This window comes from Brassica napus, chromosome C7 (genome assembly GCF_020379485.1).
Source record: "Brassica napus cultivar Da-Ae chromosome C7, Da-Ae, whole genome shotgun sequence".
NCBI classification, from domain to species: Eukaryota; Viridiplantae; Streptophyta; class Magnoliopsida; order Brassicales; family Brassicaceae; genus Brassica; species Brassica napus.
The window spans coordinates 49,944,174-49,963,509 of NC_063450.1; the positions used below are offsets into that span (position 1 = coordinate 49,944,174).

General features: G+C 37.5%; 7 protein-coding genes across 8 annotated transcripts; 2 read left to right on the forward strand and 5 right to left on the reverse strand.

Moving 5' to 3' along the window:
* Positions 1–3,440: 3,440 nt before the first annotated feature.
* On the forward strand, positions 3,441–4,514 carry LOC106407644 (oleosin Bn-V-like). Its single transcript, XM_013848520.2, has 2 exons — positions 3,441–3,866; positions 4,098–4,514. The coding sequence occupies exons 1-2, from the start codon at positions 3,499–3,501 to the stop codon at positions 4,288–4,290; spliced, it is 561 nt and encodes a 186-aa protein (XP_013703974.1). The 5' UTR covers positions 3,441–3,498; the 3' UTR covers positions 4,291–4,514.
* A 575-nt stretch (positions 4,515–5,089) lies between these two features.
* On the reverse strand, positions 5,090–8,855 carry LOC106409874 (U-box domain-containing protein 35-like). The gene is made up of 9 exons (XM_048764342.1): positions 8,666–8,855; positions 8,456–8,577; positions 8,127–8,248; positions 7,887–8,047; positions 7,436–7,794; positions 7,263–7,364; positions 6,755–7,183; positions 5,376–6,167; positions 5,090–5,272 (listed from the first exon to the last, which is right to left on the reverse strand). Exons 1-9 carry the CDS (start codon positions 8,853–8,855, stop codon positions 5,090–5,092), a joined length of 2,460 nt encoding a protein of 819 aa, XP_048620299.1.
* Positions 7,163–13,006, reverse strand: LOC125590103 (QWRF motif-containing protein 7-like). The gene is made up of 5 exons (XM_048763121.1): positions 12,150–13,006; positions 11,827–12,063; positions 11,657–11,746; positions 11,457–11,567; positions 7,163–11,308 (listed from the first exon to the last, which is right to left on the reverse strand). The coding sequence occupies exons 1-5, from the start codon at positions 12,885–12,887 to the stop codon at positions 11,237–11,239; spliced, it is 1,248 nt and encodes a 415-aa protein (XP_048619078.1). The 5' UTR covers positions 12,888–13,006; the 3' UTR covers positions 7,163–11,236.
* Positions 13,007–13,908: 902 nt separating this feature from the next.
* On the forward strand, positions 13,909–15,377 carry LOC106411364 (GLABROUS1 enhancer-binding protein-like). 2 transcript variants are annotated; one of them, XM_048763124.1, is made up of 2 exons: positions 14,493–14,582; positions 14,654–15,377. In XM_048763124.1, the coding sequence occupies exons 1-2, from the start codon at positions 14,493–14,495 to the stop codon at positions 15,194–15,196; spliced, it is 633 nt and encodes a 210-aa protein (XP_048619081.1). In that variant the 3' UTR covers positions 15,197–15,377. The 2 variants fall into 2 exon arrangements, with proteins under 2 accessions (XP_048619080.1, XP_048619081.1); XM_048763123.1 differs by having other exon boundaries at positions 13,909–15,377.
* A 175-nt stretch (positions 15,378–15,552) lies between these two features.
* BNAC07G39410D lies at positions 15,553–16,131 on the reverse strand. Its single transcript, XM_013852114.3, has one exon. The coding sequence runs from the start codon at positions 16,016–16,018 to the stop codon at positions 15,848–15,850; it is 171 nt and encodes a 56-aa protein (XP_013707568.1). The 5' UTR covers positions 16,019–16,131; the 3' UTR covers positions 15,553–15,847.
* A 1,377-nt stretch (positions 16,132–17,508) lies between these two features.
* LOC111207706 (ATP-dependent DNA helicase PIF1-like) lies at positions 17,509–18,303 on the reverse strand. The gene has a single exon (XM_048763126.1). It carries the CDS (start codon positions 18,298–18,300, stop codon positions 17,779–17,781), a length of 522 nt encoding a protein of 173 aa, XP_048619083.1. The 5' UTR covers positions 18,301–18,303; the 3' UTR covers positions 17,509–17,778.
* A 111-nt stretch (positions 18,304–18,414) lies between these two features.
* LOC125590104 (ATP-dependent DNA helicase PIF2-like) lies at positions 18,415–19,326 on the reverse strand. The gene has a single exon (XM_048763125.1). The coding sequence runs from the start codon at positions 19,324–19,326 to the stop codon at positions 18,415–18,417; it is 912 nt and encodes a 303-aa protein (XP_048619082.1).
* Positions 19,327–19,336: the final 10 nt, after the last annotated feature.

The following is a 19,336-nucleotide window of genomic DNA, read 5'->3' on the forward strand; positions in this document are numbered from 1 at the left end:
CCACGTATAAGAAATCGTCGTAAATTCCACGTAGGCAGAAATCGTCGTAAATACCTCGTAAGCTAACGAGGAAATAACGACGAAATTCAAAAATAAAGATGGAGTTTGGAATATATGAAAATAAGGAATATGGAGTTTGGGGTTTGGAATATGGGGTTTGGGGTTTGGGGTTTAGAGGTTTCGGGGTTTGAGGTTTGGTGTTTGGGGTTTCAGGTTTGGGGTTTGGGGTTTGGGGTTTGGGGTTTGGGGTTTGGAGGTTTCGGGGTTTGAAGTCTGGGGTTTGGGGTTTCAGGTTTGGGGTTTGGGGTTTGGGGTTTGGGGTTTCAGGTTTGGAGGTTTCGGATTTTAGGGATTTAAACACGTAAGCAGAAATCGTCGTAAAGACCACGTTAGATGAAATCGTCGTAAATACCTTGTAAAAGGATTTAAACATAACACTCGTTAATTCCACGTAAGCAGAAATCGTCGTAATTACCTCGTAGTGTAAAAACTAGAAAAAAAGGGAAAAGGATAAAAATACCAGATTAACATGTGGCAAGACTTCCAGCAATTATAATACGTAAGTCTCGCCCACATGAATTCTAATATCTTATCATTTTCCTATTTTTTTCAAATATTTATAATTTGAATAGGATTTTACTCAGGAATGTGATTTCAGATAGCATGTGATTTGGGAGTTTGTGTGTGGTTTGAGAATGAGAGTTGTGGGTATATTTATAGGAAAGCAAGGCTCGTTAATTCCACGTAAGCAAAATTGTCGTTAATACCTTGTATATAAAAACACGGGCCTTTGCGATTCCTCGTAATTTCCTCGTATTGAAAAATACGGGCCTTTGTAACTGCTCGCTATTTCGTCGTAATTTTACGACGAATTTGCGACGATATGTAATCTTATATATACCCCCGAGCGCTCACTCTTTCTTTCCTCTCTACTTCCTCTCCACCTCCTCTCCATTTCGTAGCAATGGTAAGTCTCTCTAATTCCTCTCTAATTTGTTAGTTTATGATAGATTAGGTGGTTAGTATAGGGAATTTAGATAGGTTTACGGATTTTATGTTATTTAGTGTTCATTAGGTGGATAATGTTGGGAAATATACTATTGATATTAATTTTAAAAATTTAATTGGGCCTTGGGGATCACTGAGAGGGTGAGGAAGAAGTTTAACGCGAAGGCGAAAGTTCGCTTGTTGGACACGGTCTCCAACTGGAAGGGTGACTGGATCGTGAAGGGATATGAGCGTGGCAAACCCGCTGAGCTCACCACGGATGTGTGGGATGGCCTCATCCGTTATTGGCGCCTTCCTGATTCCATTAGAATCGCCCAGGCTTGCTCTAACTCCCGTAACACGGTCAATGAGCACGGAAACGGGCCGATGCTTCACACTACGGGCCAAAAACCCCACGCCGGTGTCCGTTTGGAAATGGTAATTAAATATTTTATTAAATAAATTTTTAATATATATATTTTTATTTTAACTTTCTTAAATGTTTTTTAGGCCAAAGAGACGAGACATCTCCCGTCTCTTATGGAACTTTACGAGAGGACCAACAAGAACAAGGCGGGCGTATTTGTAGATGGCAAGTCCGAGCAAATCTACAACGACGTGGTTGCTCGGGTTGAAGACCGCCAGACTCAGCTGACCCAGCAGTCTACCGACGGATTACCCGTCACCTTATCCATACTTGAAGTGGATAAGATTTACGAGGAGGTAAATTTTCAAAAATTTTAATTTTTTATTATTCATTTAATATAACTTTAAATTTTTACTAACAATATTAATTTTTTGTTTTTAAGGTTTTCCTAAAAAAAAGGGACGGACGTTGGAGATTGGTTCCGTCAACGATGTTCCGAGAGCGACATCGTTTTATGGTCAGCGACGGGATGATGAAGTCACTGAGCTGCGTAGAGAGTCCGCTCAGCTGCGTAACAAAATCTCGTATGGATGGAGTCGAGGGCTTCTTGGACGTTATAACGGCCACAAATCCGGAATGGGAGTCCATGTTGAGGAACATGCGACAACAACATCCCATTCGAGGCGAGTCATCCGACGTACATAACGAGGCGGATGTTACGAGGAGGAGTGATGAATTCTACCAGGCGATGAACGATCCTTAGTTTTTTTTTTCCGGTTGTTGTATTATAAATTCAAAACTTATTTATATATAAAATATTTTCATATTGATTTATTTTTATTTTAAATTTTAATTTTATTAATAAATTAAATAATTTTAGTTATTTTTTAATTATATTTTTAAATTCTGTAAAATAATAAAAACGAAGTAAATTCGTAGCTAAGGTACGACCTATTTACGTGGAAACCTTACGAGGAAATAACGAGAAATAATAAACGAGTATTTTACGTGAAAACATTTACGAGGAAATAACGAGGAAAGATAAACGAGTATTTTACGAGGAAAAACTTTCAAGGTATTTACGTGTAGTTTACGAGGAATTTGTTTCGAGGTATTTACGAGGAAATATAGCGACCTCCTTACGTGGAATGTTGACGTGGTCTTTACGACGAAATGATCTACTTCGTCTTTACGACGAAATATATTCCTCGCTACGTTACGACGAATTAGCGAGGAAATATGTGTTACGACAGATGAGTAACGAGCAAACGTGGTTCCTCGCTAATTCGTCGTAAAGACGAACTCACGAGGAAAACCGCACTCGTTAAGATTATGTTTTCTTGTAGTGAATTCAAAATAAAAATCACTTATTCATCTATAATAATTTTATTCTATTTTATAACTACATATTTTAATTATAAACTTACTAACATGTTAAGCTTATAAAAAATATTATCAAATTAATTATTTTTAATAATTCAAAATATATGTCACAGTATATTTGAATATATATGACAAATCTCTTATAAAAAAACTATTATGCACTAAGATAATTTATAGTACTAGTTTTGATACTATTAATTTGAATTTTATATAGACTAAAAACATAATTTTTTATTTTTTACTTATTCATAATACTGAGTTTTTAAAATGGAAGCGTGATTTCTAAACGGAAGCTTTAACGTATTTTTAAATATGTATTTTTAGAAGTGTATTGGAATCGAGATTTCTATGAAAGCTTTCAATTCCAATAACGGTTCCGAATTGGGAAGTGCACGACTGACAAAGCTTCTATGCTAATGCTACTTAGCTAGTAGGCCTTTTAGAAGGACTTCATGGAAGGCCCGAACACAAATTAAACGAGCCCAATGATCAGTTCTGAGTTTAACATTCGGTTTAATGACGACGCCACATTCATAGGATTCGAGACAACAAACCAAACGTGTCTACAAGTAAACCTCTCTCGTTTACACATCAATGGCTGCATGGTGTCGCCATTAACACGTGGTGTACGATGCATGATGAAACCATCGACGCGTTACTCTCGTCCCTTCCCTTCCCTTCTTCATATATCTAATCAATTCAGCACTCTTATCTATTATACACATATTCAACGTCTTCTTTTTCTAGTCAACAAGAGCAAAATGACGGATACAGCTAGAACCCATCACGATATCACCACCCGAGATCAGTATCCATTGATTAGCCGAGACCGAGACCAGTATGGGATGATTGGTCGGGACCAGTACAATATGTCCGGCCAAAACTACTCCAAGTCTAGGCAGATTGCTAAAGCTACCACTGCAGTCACCGCAGGTGGATCTCTCCTTGTTCTCTCCAGTCTCACCCTTGTGGGAACGGTCATTGCATTGATTGTTGCCACTCCACTGCTTGTTATCTTTAGCCCAATCCTAGTCCCCGCTCTCATCACCGTCGCACTGCTGATCACCGGCTTTCTCTCCTCTGGTGGATTTGGCATTGCAGCTATAACGGTCTTCTCTTGGATCTACAAGTAAGTAATCACTTACCATGTGTTTACATTGGTAGAATATGTGTTTATATGAATAATGAATTATCGATACAAAATATGCTTTGCCAAGTGGTAACGTATCTGATATGATATTATCTTGACCATAACGACATATGCCTTTAGTTGACTGGCTTGTTATGTCTGTGTCTATTATATTAATGTAAATCTGTACGTAATATGATGCATATATGTGTGGTTGTGTGCGTTGGATAGGTATGCAACGGGAGAGCACCCACAGGGGTCAGATAAGTTGGACAGTGCAAGGATGAAGCTGGGAAGCAAGGCTCAGGATATGAAGGACAGAGCTTACTACTATGGACAACAACATACAGGTGAGGAACACGATCGGGACCGTGACCACCGCACCGACCGTGACCGCACCCGGGGAACCCAACACACTACTTAAATTACGCCAAGACTATAATAATTTGTTTAGGGTGGATAATAAAAGGGGGAAGCCGATCTCACATAGTGTTTTTTTCCCTTTGTCATAAATAATGTGCAAGAGTGTGGTTCTCTTGTCACACGGTACCATGTTTTGTTGTGTTATTCTCAGCTTATGTTGTACGTTCTTTGCCTTGTTTGTAAGTTGTTACGTCTATATGGGAAATGTCTTGTTTTACGAGAATACATGTTCGACCTTCTTTTTCTTTCTTCTCTTTTCTTGGATAAAGGACGTTACATGGTTCCTATTTTGTTATGTTGACTAATGGGTCTTTCGTGTCGGTCAGCAATCATCTGTTGGGCGTTAGTGATGTGACCAAAGAAGTTTGTTAGGAATTGGCATTTGAAATCAAGCTGAACTGAACATCTGGTCAGTTGTAAGCAAGATCAGATGAGGACATCTCTAATGTGCTCACTAGATTGAAAATAACGTGTCTATACTCAGGAAGTGTTCACAGAGAAGAACAAATGGAACTCAGATTCTCATTTATGCTTTACCGTCGTATCTTATATCAGCAGACATTATATACCCTTCAGAAACTGCAGTCCGTCTTATTTTCGTATTCTTCATTGCATTTTAAAACCTTTCCCCTCAAGTCCTTTTCTATCAATGGAGAATCTGAGACAGAATGCTACTGTTTCTTTTTGTGTAATGAAAGATAGAGACGAAAGACAAAGAATGAAAACATAGATTTGTAGAAGAAAGTGTCTGAGAACATCTTGCCGTTTCTATACTCAAAAAACTCTAGACAGTTTTGGCTTTACTTCAGTCTAGACCTCCACTCCATGATGGCTGTAAAAAGAGTATAGTTGGGCAAAAGGTCCTTGTTATTTAAGGGTGAATCAGTCATCGGCGACGTGTCGTGCTCCACAAGCCACTTTTCTATCGCATGACGGTCATATGTGTATCCATCAGCTGCAACGCAAGGCTCGTTCATCACGTCCTGCATTGTATAGAACAAGCTCTCACATTTTCATCACAAGTTCACAACCACTTCCAGCTTAGGCAATAAAAAACCACTACTAGTTACTTGACTTGCAAGTAACCAATAACAAAGAACGAAGATTATGTAGGGTTACCTTAAGTAAGGGGCAAAGGAAATGATTTGGAGGCTGTGTTGGCACCCCGGAGATTGAATGTCTTGCCTTCTCACCTACTCTTTTCATGCTCTCAAGCGCCGGAAGAACCTGATCTCTTAAATCAGGCCTATCTTTCCCTCGTAGCTCAGTGCAACACAAAGCCAATGCTGTCAACTCACGGGTCTCTTCAACTGGCCAGTTACCCGCTTTCCGATCTAAGATCTTTAGAAACCCATCGTCACTATCCATCGCACTCTCAACAAAATGTGTCAAAGCCATAGGCGGCTTTGCTGTGAGAAGCTGAAGAAGTATTATTCCAAACGAATAAACATCTGACTTAGATGATATCATTCCTGTACGTTGATACTCAGGATCCATATAACTTATCGTCCCTACAGGGCTTGTTTGTTTGTATATAGTGTACTTAGTTGATAAATGATCGACTTGAACCATCGTTGAGAGTCCAACGTCTCCAACTTTGCTGACAAAGTTGTGATCAAGTAAGATGTTTGCTGGTTTTAGATCACGGTGAATGATCGGTTTAGGCTTTGATTTGTGGAGGAAGACAAGAGCCGCTGCGACTTCCCAAGCGATCCTAATCCGCTCAAACCAGGGGAGTGGCGGAGTGTTGTTGACCTGGAATAGCCTGTCCTCCAAGTTACCGTTTTCCATGTACTCATAAACTAAAGCTCCTTGCTCCGGGCATGCTCCTAGAAGGAGAACCAAGTGCGGGTGCCGAATCTTACTCAAGATTTCGAGCTGCAAAGTATAGAAATCAGAGAGATCAATGTAGGTACCTAGAAAAGAAAAGACATATATGCTAAAACCAGACATCTTCCATTAAGTATGGGCACCAATAGGCATAGGCATATAAACCGAGAAACTAAAACCGAACCAGAAAAAACTTAACTCGAATCCGAACTAGTGTTCAAATATATCCAAATAGAGTTTATACTTTATATTTAGTTTTAAAATTATCAAACATTTTTAATCCAAATATTTTAAAATTATTTTAATTACCCGAAAGAACCGAATTATCTCAATAGTTTTCTTTTATCCAAAATACTTAAATTTATCAAAATTATCAAATATTTCATCTCAAATATCCAAATTATTGGAAATTATCCAAAAACCCAAAACCAAATTGAATCCAAATTTTGTCACATATTAGTTGATTCCAAACTTGTAATTCAAATGAAACCGAGAACCAAAAAAATCACACCAAAACGAAATCGAATTTCATAAATAACTGAATGGCTCTTATATTTTTAAAACCTAAAAACTGAATTCATAGGCCTAGGTACCAAGACAGAACCGGTACTTAAGCCTAGTTCCATAATCCATACCTCTTGTTGGAATTCTTTGGACAGACGACTTTCAGGGGAATGCAGAACTTTGACAGCTGCGGTTGTATGATGCATATTACACTTGTAAACAGCTCCACAAGCTCCCATTCCGATCTTCATCTCCTCTGAGAAAGATGAAGTTGCAGCCACAATTTCTTCCCAAGTGAAGTGTTGATATTGCATCTGGGGAGTCCCAAGTGTGCCTTCAAGCTTCTCTTTCTCTTTAGAATCACGAATGGCTTTCCTCTCAGCTTCTCTTCTCTGTGCTATTTCTTTCTCCACTTTTTCTCTCATGCTCTCTACATCTCGCTTCGCCTTTTCAAAGTTCTGCTTTTCCTTTTCTGCCAACTCTTTAGCTTCGTACTCCTTTAGCTTTATCTCTTCAAGCTTTCTGGCTTCTTCTAACCGGCGTTGGTTAATCTCACCAAGCTGAAACAAATTTTAAAAATGAGCACAAGTTAATAGGTTTCATCAAATGAAAAGATATGTGAGACTATGTGAGCCTTACCTTTCGAGAAGCATCAAAGATTTCGGTTTGAGCAACGGCATACATTTCTTGAATGTGTCTAAGCTCAGCTTTCAACTTATCAACCTCAAAGCTTAGGTTTAGCTGAACAAAAAACATGTTATTATTATTCCATTTCACAAGGCCGTAATCAAAATTACAACTCCATTTTATACCTGGTTACTTGTATAAGATGGTTCACTTATATTATCACACATGCTGGAAGCTTGTTGAGAAGAACGAGAGTGAGTGGCGTTCCCATATTCAAGGTTGCTAGAAGAAGAACTCATTGCCTTTTTTCTTTCCTCATTATCTCTCAACCCTGGAGTCGAAGGTGATTTAGTATCCATGCTGCTTTTATTGGTACGTGAAACATCCATAGACATGCACATGGTTACTTCCGAGCCAACAGAATTCGTTTCCATTTGAGCTGAAGCTTGTCTTGCAGCAGTCGTTAAATGTTGCAATCTCCTTACCGGAAGGGATATAGAACTAGAGGAAGAGTCACCTGCACTTGAAGTTCCATCTGTTGATTCTAGAAGAGAAATGAGGGTAGAACAATTAGACCTACACACCATTTTTTGGTAGAGCATTATCACACAAATACATTGATGATGAGTCAATGACCTGAGATGGGACGGGAAGAACTGCTAGAGGTATCATCTCTTATACTTGCATTTGCGTCTAAGTATCCTGGCCGGACGCTTGACAATTTTCCTTTTGAAACAACAAAGACTGTACAAAAGTTTGGCATCAATGCTGATATGGCTGAGCACAGATCAACTCTCCTGGAATTTTCAAAGCAGATTCATTAGTAGAAAAAACAATAGGTTCAAAGCTAGCAGGTCACTGATCTGTAGTGTTTACCTTGAGAAAAATCTTCGGGATGAGCTTCCAATGACAAGTCTTTCTGTTGAATTCCGAATAACTTCTTCAGCTATAGCGGCTGCCACATTATTTGACTCGATCACAAGAACTTCTACTGCAACCTTTAGTTCAAGGTAATTCATAAAAAAATAGGTTTTGATTTTAGTAGGCAAAGCAAAACATAAGATATCTTGTAATGGTATCAGAATTTAAGTTCAGGCTTATCATTAGCTTCCAACTTAGAAATAATTGGCGATAAATAGATTGGTCTTCGTTCATTAATCCTCTAACTACAAATGTGGACTTCTAACATATACCAAAGACAATACCTTTCTCTTCTCGAACATTTTCTTGAAAGGTGTAAGCACCAGTTCAGACTGGCACAGTATTTCCTGTCTGTATGCAGTTACCACATCCTCTCGTACCTCGGAAATAGGGATTGTATTTCCCACTTAAGAAATTGACAACAGTTACAATAAAGTCTACACAAGAAGTTTGCAAGAAAGAAACACAAGTAGGAGTCTAAGTTGGAGCTTTACTAGGTGTAGGTACACAAGTAATCCTTGGATGGATGTGAAGTAGCTTGAAGCCAACATTTCCTTCTGGACCAAATTTTTCGAGCGCCCATGTAACGACATATTTGCTTTTCCTGCTCCCACTAAGAGCCACGAAGACGGTACGAAACGAAGAAGGAGAAGGAGAAGGAGGAGGAAGGGCGAGATATTCCATTGAGCTACTCAATGTTTATCTTGTTGTTGCTTTTTACCCTGCACACTCTAAGCATTTCAGACATTGCGACACACAATGACGTAAAAAGGGTATACTGTTCATAAAACACGAACAAATAGACAAGATCTTGGGTTTAATAGTCAAATTGTCTCAGAGTCTAAATTGGAACGGATCAGAAAGCAACATCAAACAACCATAGAAGCGAAATATCTCAAACTTTCCAAGAAAAATGCAAACTCTTAGAACATTGCAACTGCAGAGACTATGAAACATAAAGCAAGTCAATCTTAACCCAAATACTGAACCTACCTGGTGAATAAAGGGTTTGAGACTTTACCCAAAACCCAAGAGAGAAATGGATAGAAGAGAAAAGTTATGCTTGTTAATGAGGCACTGAACAAGAAAAGAAGGAGAAGAAGAAGAACCAAGTTCGTGCTGGCAATCTCGGATACAATCAATGGCTTCTTATAATGACCGAATCTTTCTTATGTCAAAAACAATGGTTGGAAATAATAAGTCAAATGCCATGGATCACTCCTGGTATATACTCTTTTGTTCTCGCCAGAAATTTTATTATCATAGTGACAGAGGGGAGTGTAGGTTAAAATTTAAAAGAATGAAGTTTTCTTTAGCATTATTTTAATCATGTTTTTCTCTTAATTCCTATTTATTCTATATTAATTAATAAATTAGTTCATCATCTCCATTCTAAAATATTAAATTATTGTTATTTTATTTGCTTGCTCTTGTTAGTTGCACCCATGAACCTATACCTTCCTCACGTCTTTTTGCGTCCCTTTTATGCATAAATTTATGTAGAAAGATAAGAAACTATGTTGTGTGGCACTTTATGTGCTGCGGTCACAGTGGTACCATAATAAATAAATAAAAAATTGTTATATAAGTATGTAATCATTTGCCAACGTTTTCTAAATGTCAAGTTTATATTAACTGGTCGTTTGTTTATTGCAACAAATATTTGTAACCTTCACATGTGTAATGAAACAACTGTTGGAACAAATACAATAAGCCCCTTCCTATGAGACATCTTAATTAGCCCCTTCCTATGAGACATCTTAATTACTGAAACGGCACATATACACCTTCTCCACTAGACCAGTATAATAGAGTAAACTATTGGAACAAAATTTATCCAATAATAAAGATTCTATTTTATTGAGAATTGTAGAGAAAAAAATAGGTTTGAGTTGGAGATATTTTTTATACAAAAGAGAGTTTTTGCTGCCGACCTTTCCTAACAAAAATAATAATATATATATATCGACATTCGTTACTATTTGTTTTCAATAAATAAAAGTCTTGGTTAGTCTTGGTTAGTTTTATAATGGACATATAATGGCATAGTGGTCCTCGGTGTAGTAGAATCAAACGCAAGCTTATTCATGCTCAAAGAGCTTAATAAAAAGGATATAAAACAGCAATAGCTCATAGAAATTTACTTAGAAGCAATTATAAAGGAGAAAAAAGATGCTTGTGATTTGTCACCAAAAGTTTAAAAATTTAACCTCATAATGAGGATTAGAATTAAGAAGGATTTGGAAAAAAAAAAAAAGATTAGATGAAGGCTTCTCTTAGTGGCAACCAATGTTACAAGGCTAAGTCACATAACAAGGAAACCACATTTCTTTGGATTTTTAAATATTGCATTGTGATTCTTCTAACCCATTACATTGGGTTCTAATACACGACATGCTGTTTTAACCTTTAACCAAGTCTTTGGTTCTCAATACTTCTCATAAATATTTCTTTTTTGTTCAATACTAGCACAATAAATCTATGAGGTGGTCAATATAAACAAAGACAGCCTAGTCAGGTGTTAATCAGATGTTCGAATATGATCTACTCTCTAGTCAAATTGATTTGATATATTTGTTTTCTGTAGCAGGAGAATATTTGTGTCATTGTAACTAATTAATGTAATAATCTTATTAGTCAAAGTTAATATAGTATGTTGTCTGTTGTATGTTAACTGGTCGTTTGTTCATACCATTTTTTTTGTTTCTAAAATTGTTTTGCACGATGATCTTTTGTTACATCTTTCTTTGTAGTATAAAATGATTGCTTCAACAAACAAGACCGGCTATTTCTAGAACAACCCTCACTTATGTGTTTGCATGTCTGAGGCAGAGTTATAAAGACACAATTGCCACTCTGAAACCTACATACACATGCCCTTCTTCTCCAACGACCAAACATCTTCTAGATCTTTAGATCAAATATCGTCTAGATCTTTATAAAAAGTGGTATTTCTATTAAATTACCTCATTATACAGACTAGAGTCACCAGTTTGCACAATGTATAATGTAATTAACATTTAATTACACATCTCAATTTTTGAGTCACTAGAGAAACGCTATTATCAATGTTGCAAAGATTTTCTATCTTCTTCAATCTTCTGGAGAATATGGACCTTTAAGCTACTCTCCTTCGCCTGTTGAAACCAAAAATTCACCACTACTTAAGCTTTTAGAGCTTTCAAAACCAAACCACTTCTGACCGATGACTACTCCAGTCACTCAAGTAATGGATTAAACCGGGCTTGTCAAACATAGATAAGAAAAGAATAATATATGATTTACCGCAAAGACGGGAATAAGGAAAAGGCTCTTCTCCAACTCTTCAAAATATGACAATTCTTGTTTGAACATGCTGAGCAATTCTGTCATCTCATATAGGATTATTTCAACCTGCTGATATTTAATCACATAAAAATTGTTAATCTAATTCCTTATTCAATATAATAAATATTAAAATATCTCAATAAATAAACTGGAATTACTCGTGGGAGAAACTTGATGACAATGTCTTCTATCTCATCCATGACTTCTATAGCTGTGACCATTTCTTCATGTATGGCCACCACATCTACCTGTAACTTTTACCCTTATTATTTACACAAAATGGTTATCTTATACAATTGTTTTACTCAAAGAAAGAAAATTATCTTACCGTTGCACCATGTAGGAGGGGTAAACGAACAGACAAAGCATGCAGTTTTCGAGTTAGCTTGCTCAACGCTTCCAAGTTTTTTGCATCCAGCTTGGACCATTCATTGAGTAAAGGCATTTGAAGGCTCAGAACTTGACGTAGTTTGATTTCTTGACGTAGCTTTTGAACTTCAATTAAATTTTCAACTACGTAGTTCCTAATTTTGTTTATCCTAAGCCAAACCCAAAACAATTGATCCTGAAATAATTCATACAAAACAAATTAATTTATCAATTCTATGCATATTATACATTTACAAATGAAATTAACAATTTAAATTGTACCTCAACATTGACCTTAAGGTTAGCCATAGTAGCTTCTGTTCTTGCATTAATAAACCTTAACTGAATTAATCTATTGTGGAGAAGCCTAAACCGGTGATACTCCTCCTCTTGAACCGGAGATACTTTCTTCTGAGCCTTAAAGTATTTCAAAACTCCTGCCACGGCTCCACGGCCACTGGTTCTCATCTTGGCCGCGCTTACCGGTGACTCAGGCGGCGTGTGGCACATTGAAGTCGCCGGAATTGAACTGGACAAAGAAGTTTTCATCGTCGAAACTGATCTCCCTGGGGACAATGCCCATGCCGATGGTGAGCTAGCTCCCGGTTTTACACCTTTCCCTGAAGCGTTACTACGAGGACTACCACGCTCACGTTGCTCCAAGTAGCGAGCAAACGCCTCTCTGGTTCTACCGTTGTTCACCTCGTGAGTTCTTGACTCGCTGTTCCTTGCCGGGATCATCTCTTTTGATTCCGGGTTGGGTCTGGAAGATCTCGTTATGGATTGTGATCTGCTTATCATCACACGTTTGCTTGTATTGGAGGGAGAAGTGGAAGAAGAGGATGAACCAGAAGACGAGAATGAGGCATTTAAAGACACCGGAAGAGAGATCGAGGAGGTTGTACTCCTGCTCCGGTTAATATTCGGCGACGGAGGCCGAACTCTGCGACTAGTGGTGGTGGTGGTGGTTGCCATTTTCTTTGATAAACTTCTTTGGTCTTTTTGCAGTTGATTGATCATGCAAGACTTGTATTAAAGCGGGGCTATATGCATTGGATTGTACAACTTAATGTTATATAACATATTATTAGGGTTTGTAGTAACGCTTGGGGGTTCGTAGGAGTTGACAGCACGTTAGAGGCAGGTAAGAACACTTCTGCATATAAGTGGGTCTACATACTCAAATATATTATAAACTCGAGTGTTATTTGTTATTTTTTAGAGAAAAACTATAATATATGTATACGAAGGTCAGCTTAGCAAAAAAAAAAAAAAAAAAAAAAAAAAAAGAAGGTCAGCTTAGCTAGAGGCACGTCTTCATCTGATTATTTTTCTAGGTCTGTTTGTTTTGCAGTCAAATTACACAAAGGGGCGACGTTGAAATTAGATTATCTTTTGTAATATATTCTATGGTTCTATTTTGATTAATTAAACAACATGGTGGTTAAATAAAATAGAAACATAAACGTCCAAACGAAAATGCCCCAAGGTATAAGTCCAAATTGAATATATCAAACCTTAAGTAGCGTCAGACTCTTTAGTCTTTACTTCAAATCCTTAACCTCCATGAATACTAATCTGCCGGCACCAATATCCAAATAATTTTTGCTTTTATTTTAAAATTGTAATACGAACAAAATCTCTTCTTTTTTTTTGAACAACAAACAAATTCTCTTTCTCAATAGAACTCCCCACGTCCGGTGGTTGGTAGCTGCCTGCTGCTCGCCACCGTCCCGCGCAACGCTCGTTGTTATTAATAATTGTAATGTGGATATATATCATTCGACATTTTAAAAATAATCGTAAAATTCAGCATATTAAAAGTCAGGTGGAGGGAGTCATTAGAAAACTAAGTTGTGGCCTAATTCCGAAGCCAAATTTATTTCTGTATGGTTAAAGAGAATGAAAATCTTGTATACATAACACGGCAAACTTTGTGTGGATTATTAGGAAAAAACCACGGCGTTTGTTCCGTAGGACCCGTTAAAGGATTCGTTTAACTCCAATAATCTCTCAGGACCGAAAGTGCAGACTATTATTTATTACGTTACGGTTGGTCACATGGGCCTTGGCGAAGGTCCAACAAATGTAGCTTTTGTAACCAAATCCTAACGATACATTAACTCTTAACAAACCTAAAAGCAAACCAAATCGACGGCGACAGGGTAAGATCTGCGGTCTGAAAGACTACTCTCTCTCTCTTCTACGTTTGTTCGATGGCACCGAAGCAGACGGACAAGATCGAGAACCCTCCAGTTGCATCTTCCAGCGAAGAGGAAGAAGAAGAAGAGTCTGGTTCATCTGGAGAAGAATCCAACTCTTCCGATGACGAAGCCGGCGATGTCCAGTCCAAACTCACTCAGAAGAAACCTGTTGCCCCTCCTCCTCCTGCCAAGAAGCCTGAATCCGACTCCGAAGAAGAATCAGAATCCGACTCAGACTCCGAGCCTGCGACCAAAACCAAGCCTCTCAACGCTGTCGTGACCAAACCGATCCCAGCGACTCTACCCGAGAGCTCTACACCAAAGCGTTCTCTGAAGCAAGCGGATAACGAGCCTAAGAAGAAGGCGAAGACATCAACCACAACTGAGCAAGCCAAGAAGAAGCCCTCAACATCAGCAGCAGATGAAGAGGTCAAGAAGATTTCAGGAGAAGAAGCCAAGAAGATGTTCCAGAGGCTGTTCAGCGAGACTGACGAAATCGCGATGCTTCAAGGCTTTCTTGACTTCACTTCAACTAAAGGAGACCCTTCCGAGAACATGGACGCCTTCTGCGATTACGTCAAGACGCTGATCGACTTCAACGCTTCCAAAGCTCAGATCGTTACGAAGCTCCAGAGGTGTAAGAAGAAGTTTGTGAATATAGTGAAGAACTCGCTTAAGAGAGGAAAGACTGAGGATCAGATCACATATGCCAAAGATCTTGAGCAGAAAACGTTCGAGCTGTCGAGAAAGATTTGGGGGAGTGATGGTGTGCTTCCTGCTAAACCGAGGAAGAAGTCGAAAGAGGTTGAGTTGCTTTCAACGCCTAAGAAAGAAGCAGAGGTGGAAACACAGAAGAAGGTGAGTGTTGTGGACACTCATCTATCATCTAGTAGAGAAATGGCGTTGTTCTTTAAGGCGGAGAATGTGAGTGTTTTGGGTTTGGATGAGTCTACTGTAAGTGCGGTTTGGGATATGGTTGGGGATGGGCCGAAGAAGAGGGAGATGGAGGAGAAGCTGAAGAAGCTAAAGGCTAAGCAGATGGAGCTGTGTTTGCAGAGAACTTCACTCGTGGACTACACTGCAAAGATGATATTCAAAAACAATGCATCTTCCTCCTCTTCATGATGAGTTACATTGATGGTTTGTTCTTTTACTTTTTTTTTTTTAAATGTGCATTTTAGCTTTGTTGAGCTAATCCCCCTATCGTAAGTCTTCTTAGTCAGTATTCTCTTTATGTCTCTTTATGTTGGATGCTTTGTTTTTGGGTATAAGACCCTTTATAAATGATTTCTTATTTCTCTTGTTATATCGTTGCACAAAAAAAAAAAAAAAAAAATTTCTCTTGTTATATATGCTAAACCAACACAACATGTTATTAAATGCTTTGTTTCTTCTATCAGTGAAGAAAGTTACTCGTGGTGCAAAACTCATCATCGTCACATAAGGTTTTGAAGTTTGTACAAACGATACCTGCTATGAGATTAACGTATGAACTCTGAAGATGTTCATGATCTAAAGGTTTGTATGACACAACAAAGTAACGCATAGAACTACCTTCGTTCTATGCTACTCAACCATGGTTTAAGATCAAAATCTTCAAAACCAAATAACATAATAGCACAATTAAAGAGATCAAATCAGCTGAAAACTGCAGCAATCTGAGAAAAGAATTTTCAATTTGCTCTTTTTTATGTGATTGTCGAAACCCCTTCCCAAAAGAAACGAAAAATAAAAATTAAACAAAGAACGAGAGAGGAGAAGCAAAAGTGGAATCTGTCAAGCGTCGTCTCTGCTCTTGGGCTTGCGATATAGCTCCTCAATTTCCTTCGCCTTTGAGACGGCGCAACGACCAAGGGTTTTGATGTTAGGAACGTTGTAGTTCTGAGCGATGTAGATCCCGCACACTGTTCCCGTCAGGAATGTGAAGCTGCTCCTTATTATTCCCATCTTCTTCTTTTTCTCCTCTGAGGAGGACTACGGCGTGATCGGGAAAGGGTTTTTGAATTGGCGATGAGATTGATCGGAGATTGGCGTGGCGAGGAAGGTCTTGAGAATTTTCTGGAACATAATGAATCGATTGAGGGTTAATAAATGGGCCTGTAAAGTTCTTGGCCCAAACATAGTTTAAACTTACATGGGCTCGTGTTGGTTAATATTCGCAAACTGTAAAAAAATCAGATTAATTGGGTCAAATTCAAATCTGTTCAGGTGTCAAATCAAATTTATATGATTGCTTTAGAAAATAAAATAAAATTAATTAATCTTCGCTTAGCAATTAACCTACGTTAGCATATAATTACACAATAACTAGGTAATTGCCCGCACCCTGTGCGGCGGATATATATCGAATATTAAATCTAACATATGTTTTCCTATTTTACTTTTTTATCAGGGTAATTATTAATTAATTAAAGTATTTTATGTGTTATTTTTAGGTTTAAACATTCAAAATTTGGGTCTATTGCAATATTTTATTTTATATTATGTATGGGCTTTTCATTATCAAGATGTTGGGGGAAATTAACCCAATAGGATGGACTTTTCTTATCAAGTGTTGAGGAAATTAATTCAATGGGATGGGCTTTTTCATTATTAACATGATTTTCATTATTAAGATGTTGAAAAATTTTACCAAACGACAGATATTTTATATTTTTTGAAGTCAAGTGACATATATCTTTCTTGTGCTCTCTCTTTTTGCCTTTTGGTGTCTTTTTTTACTCTTTTTCTGATTCAAGTTTTTTTATCCTGTATTTCATTATTTTTTTTCTGTTTCTTGTCTCCCCTTCGTTCATTTCTGTAAACTTATTGTAACTCTTCTCTCCTCTTGTTTCTCCTTCCTTATTTTTTTCTTCCAGATCTATGTCTTTTTCATAAATTTGTATTGTTAGCACTATTCCGCCGAGGCCACCGAACTCATTCTCACTAACTGTCGGTAGTATCTGTCCTTCCGCCGAGGCCGCCGCTCATTTTCACTAATTGCCGGTGGTATCTGTCACATCGCTGTCAACCGCTGATTTTTTTAGGAATCGTAGTTTCCCAATTTCTTATCTATTCATTTGTTTAGTTGATCAATTTTTTTCGAGGATTTTATATTTGTATGTGGTTGGTTGCATGTGTACTTGTCTGTTTAACGTTTTTAACTTTCTCCAATTCAATTACTCTGAATTCAGAACATGCAAAGAAAACCAATTTGTATTTGCTTTGATTTCTACTGGTCGGACAATCCTCATAATTTTCGAAAACAATATCTACATGCTTTGGCCGGTTAAAACCTTTTCTGGAAAACAATTAAACCAACTGTAAAAAATCAAATATCAAGTTCGAAAGGAAAGCAACCCACGGTTCAAATATCATATTTGTAAACATTAAAATCTTTTAATATATGTTGTATATTTCTAAATCACAAACATGTTTATATACTCAAGATAATCAACTTCGATCATACACCAAATATTTTCATATTATGAAAATAAACTAAAAACTCAATTACAAAACAAAATCACTCGTAAATAATAAACATAGACAATTGTAATATAAAAAAGAGAAGCGTAAAGCCAAACAAACTAACTTTACTCGAAAACTAAATCAGATCATATATTGTAATACAAAAAAGAAGCCATAGGCAAAAAGAAAAACCGAGTTAACTCTAAAACAAAACCAGACTCTTGTAATATAAAACAGAAGCATAAAAGCGATGAGTAGTATCAGTCTGACAATTCAACACTTTGAAAGATCTCCTTATAAACGACATTTAAGGTCTTTTTCTGTGGTATTCCCTTCTCATCTGTGATCAAAATTCTTAATCCATCTCTTGACGTTACCCTGGAAACAGCAACATACAACTGACCATGTGAGAAAACTGGTTTTGGCAAAAACAATCCAATTCTTTGCAAAGTCTGGCCTTGACTTTTATTTATTGTCATTGCAAAAGCAACAGCAATAGGGAACTGTCTACGTCTCATTCTAAACGGGAATCTTGCTTCAGGAGGAGAAACAAACATTCTTGGTATGAGGACTTTCTCACCAACATTATTTCCTGTTATAAGTCTAGCTTGGATAACATGTTTGGCAATTTGAGTCACCAACAGTCTTGTTCCATTACACAAACCACCGATAGGATCAATATTTCGAAGCAACATTATAGGAGTACCAATCTTTAGTTTCAGAACATGATTAGGCAATCCTGAAACTTTAATGCTATTCAAATACTCCTGAGTATAAACCATATTGTCTATTTTGCTTGTGTCTGATGTATCAATACTATCAGAGCTTAGATAAGTTTCCTCGTCACCTAACGCATGAATACCAAAAAATAATAAGCATAACACAGAACATGAACATTATTTTAGTAATAATACATTCACTTTCTGGAAAATTATGTTAAAGTTACCTGGTAGCTGTGATAACATATAGTCATTAATTGTGTCAACGTCCATATTTCTTGGACTCAGTATCGCTCTTCCTTGGTAAAATTTTGGGTTGCGCTCGTTGGGAAAACTAATACCGTATACGTCTTTTACAATCTCCTCCACTGGGTTCTCACATTGAGTTATCAGTAAATCCTCAGGTATATCTATTTCCACTTCTCCAGAATTTGGCTCGTTTATCTTCCCATTCCCTATGTCGAGAATCCATTTAGAGAAAGCTTCAATTTCCCTCGATCGATCACCATCTACATCTCTTGTAAGCCTCATATTTTTTGTCAGCTCTAAAACCTTACAGCTAGGCCATAGATAGGAAGAGGTTATGGAAGATAAAACAGTTTCAACTCTACCACCATTGACGATAATTGGTAAAATCTGCCTAAAGTCTCCTCCCAAGACAACAACTTTACCTCCAAACACCTTGTCACATTTAAGAATATCACGCATAGTCCGGTCTAGTGTTTCGAAACAGTACTTACTCATCATCGGAGCCTCATCCCAAATAATGAGGCTAGCTTCTTTGATTAGTTCTGCTTGATGTGATCCCGCACTGATATTGCAAGTTGTATATTCATTAACAGCAATTGGTATCCCAAATCTAGAATGAGCTGTCCTCCCTCCCTGTAACAACAACGATGCAATACCACTCGATGCAACATTTAGAACAATCATACCAATTGATCGAAGAGCAGCTCCCAAAAGACTCCACAAAAAGGTTTTACCGGTACCGCCAAAACCGTAAAGGAAAAACATACCACCAACACCACTCTCAACTGCTGTAATGATTGTCTCATAGACTCGCTTCTGCTCGTCAGTCACAGTGGACATCAGTTTGGTA

What these genes read in the sequence shown, in the direction of transcription:
- LOC106407644 (XM_013848520.2), top strand. Translation starts at nt 3,499, where the DNA reads ATGACGGATACAGCTAGAACCCATCACGATATCACCACCCGAGATCAG. An exon ending in GTCTTCTCTTGGATCTACAA is followed by an intron (nt 3,867 to 4,097) that starts GTAAGTAATCAC and finishes TGCGTTGGATAG; the next exon opens with GTATGCAACGGGAGAGCACC.
- LOC106409874 (XM_048764342.1), bottom strand. Translation starts at nt 8,855, where the DNA reads ATGGAATATCTCGCCCTTCCTCCTCCTTCTCCTTCTCCTTCTTCGTTT. An exon ending in TCCCGAAGATTTTTCTCAAG is followed by an intron (nt 8,048 to 8,126) that starts GTAAACACTACA and finishes TGAAAATTCCAG; the next exon opens with GAGAGTTGATCTGTGCTCAG. An exon ending in CCAAAGAATTCCAACAAGAG is followed by an intron (nt 6,168 to 6,754) that starts GTATGGATTATG and finishes TATACTTTGCAG; the next exon opens with CTCGAAATCTTGAGTAAGAT.
- LOC125590103 (XM_048763121.1), bottom strand. Translation starts at nt 12,887, where the DNA reads ATGATCAATCAACTGCAAAAAGACCAAAGAAGTTTATCAAAGAAAATG. An exon ending in TCATCAAGTTTCTCCCACGA is followed by an intron (nt 11,568 to 11,656) that starts GTAATTCCAGTT and finishes ATTAAATATCAG; the next exon opens with CAGGTTGAAATAATCCTATA. An exon ending in TCCTTATTCCCGTCTTTGCG is followed by an intron (nt 11,309 to 11,456) that starts GTAAATCATATA and finishes TGGTTTCAACAG; the next exon opens with GCGAAGGAGAGTAGCTTAAA.
- LOC106411364 (XM_048763123.1), top strand. Translation starts at nt 14,084, where the DNA reads ATGGCACCGAAGCAGACGGACAAGATCGAGAACCCTCCAGTTGCATCT.
- BNAC07G39410D (XM_013852114.3), bottom strand. Translation starts at nt 16,018, where the DNA reads ATGGGAATAATAAGGAGCAGCTTCACATTCCTGACGGGAACAGTGTGC.
- LOC111207706 (XM_048763126.1), bottom strand. Translation starts at nt 18,300, where the DNA reads ATGGTTTATACTCAGGAGTATTTGAATAGCATTAAAGTTTCAGGATTG.
- LOC125590104 (XM_048763125.1), bottom strand. Translation starts at nt 19,326, where the DNA reads ATGTCCACTGTGACTGACGAGCAGAAGCGAGTCTATGAGACAATCATT.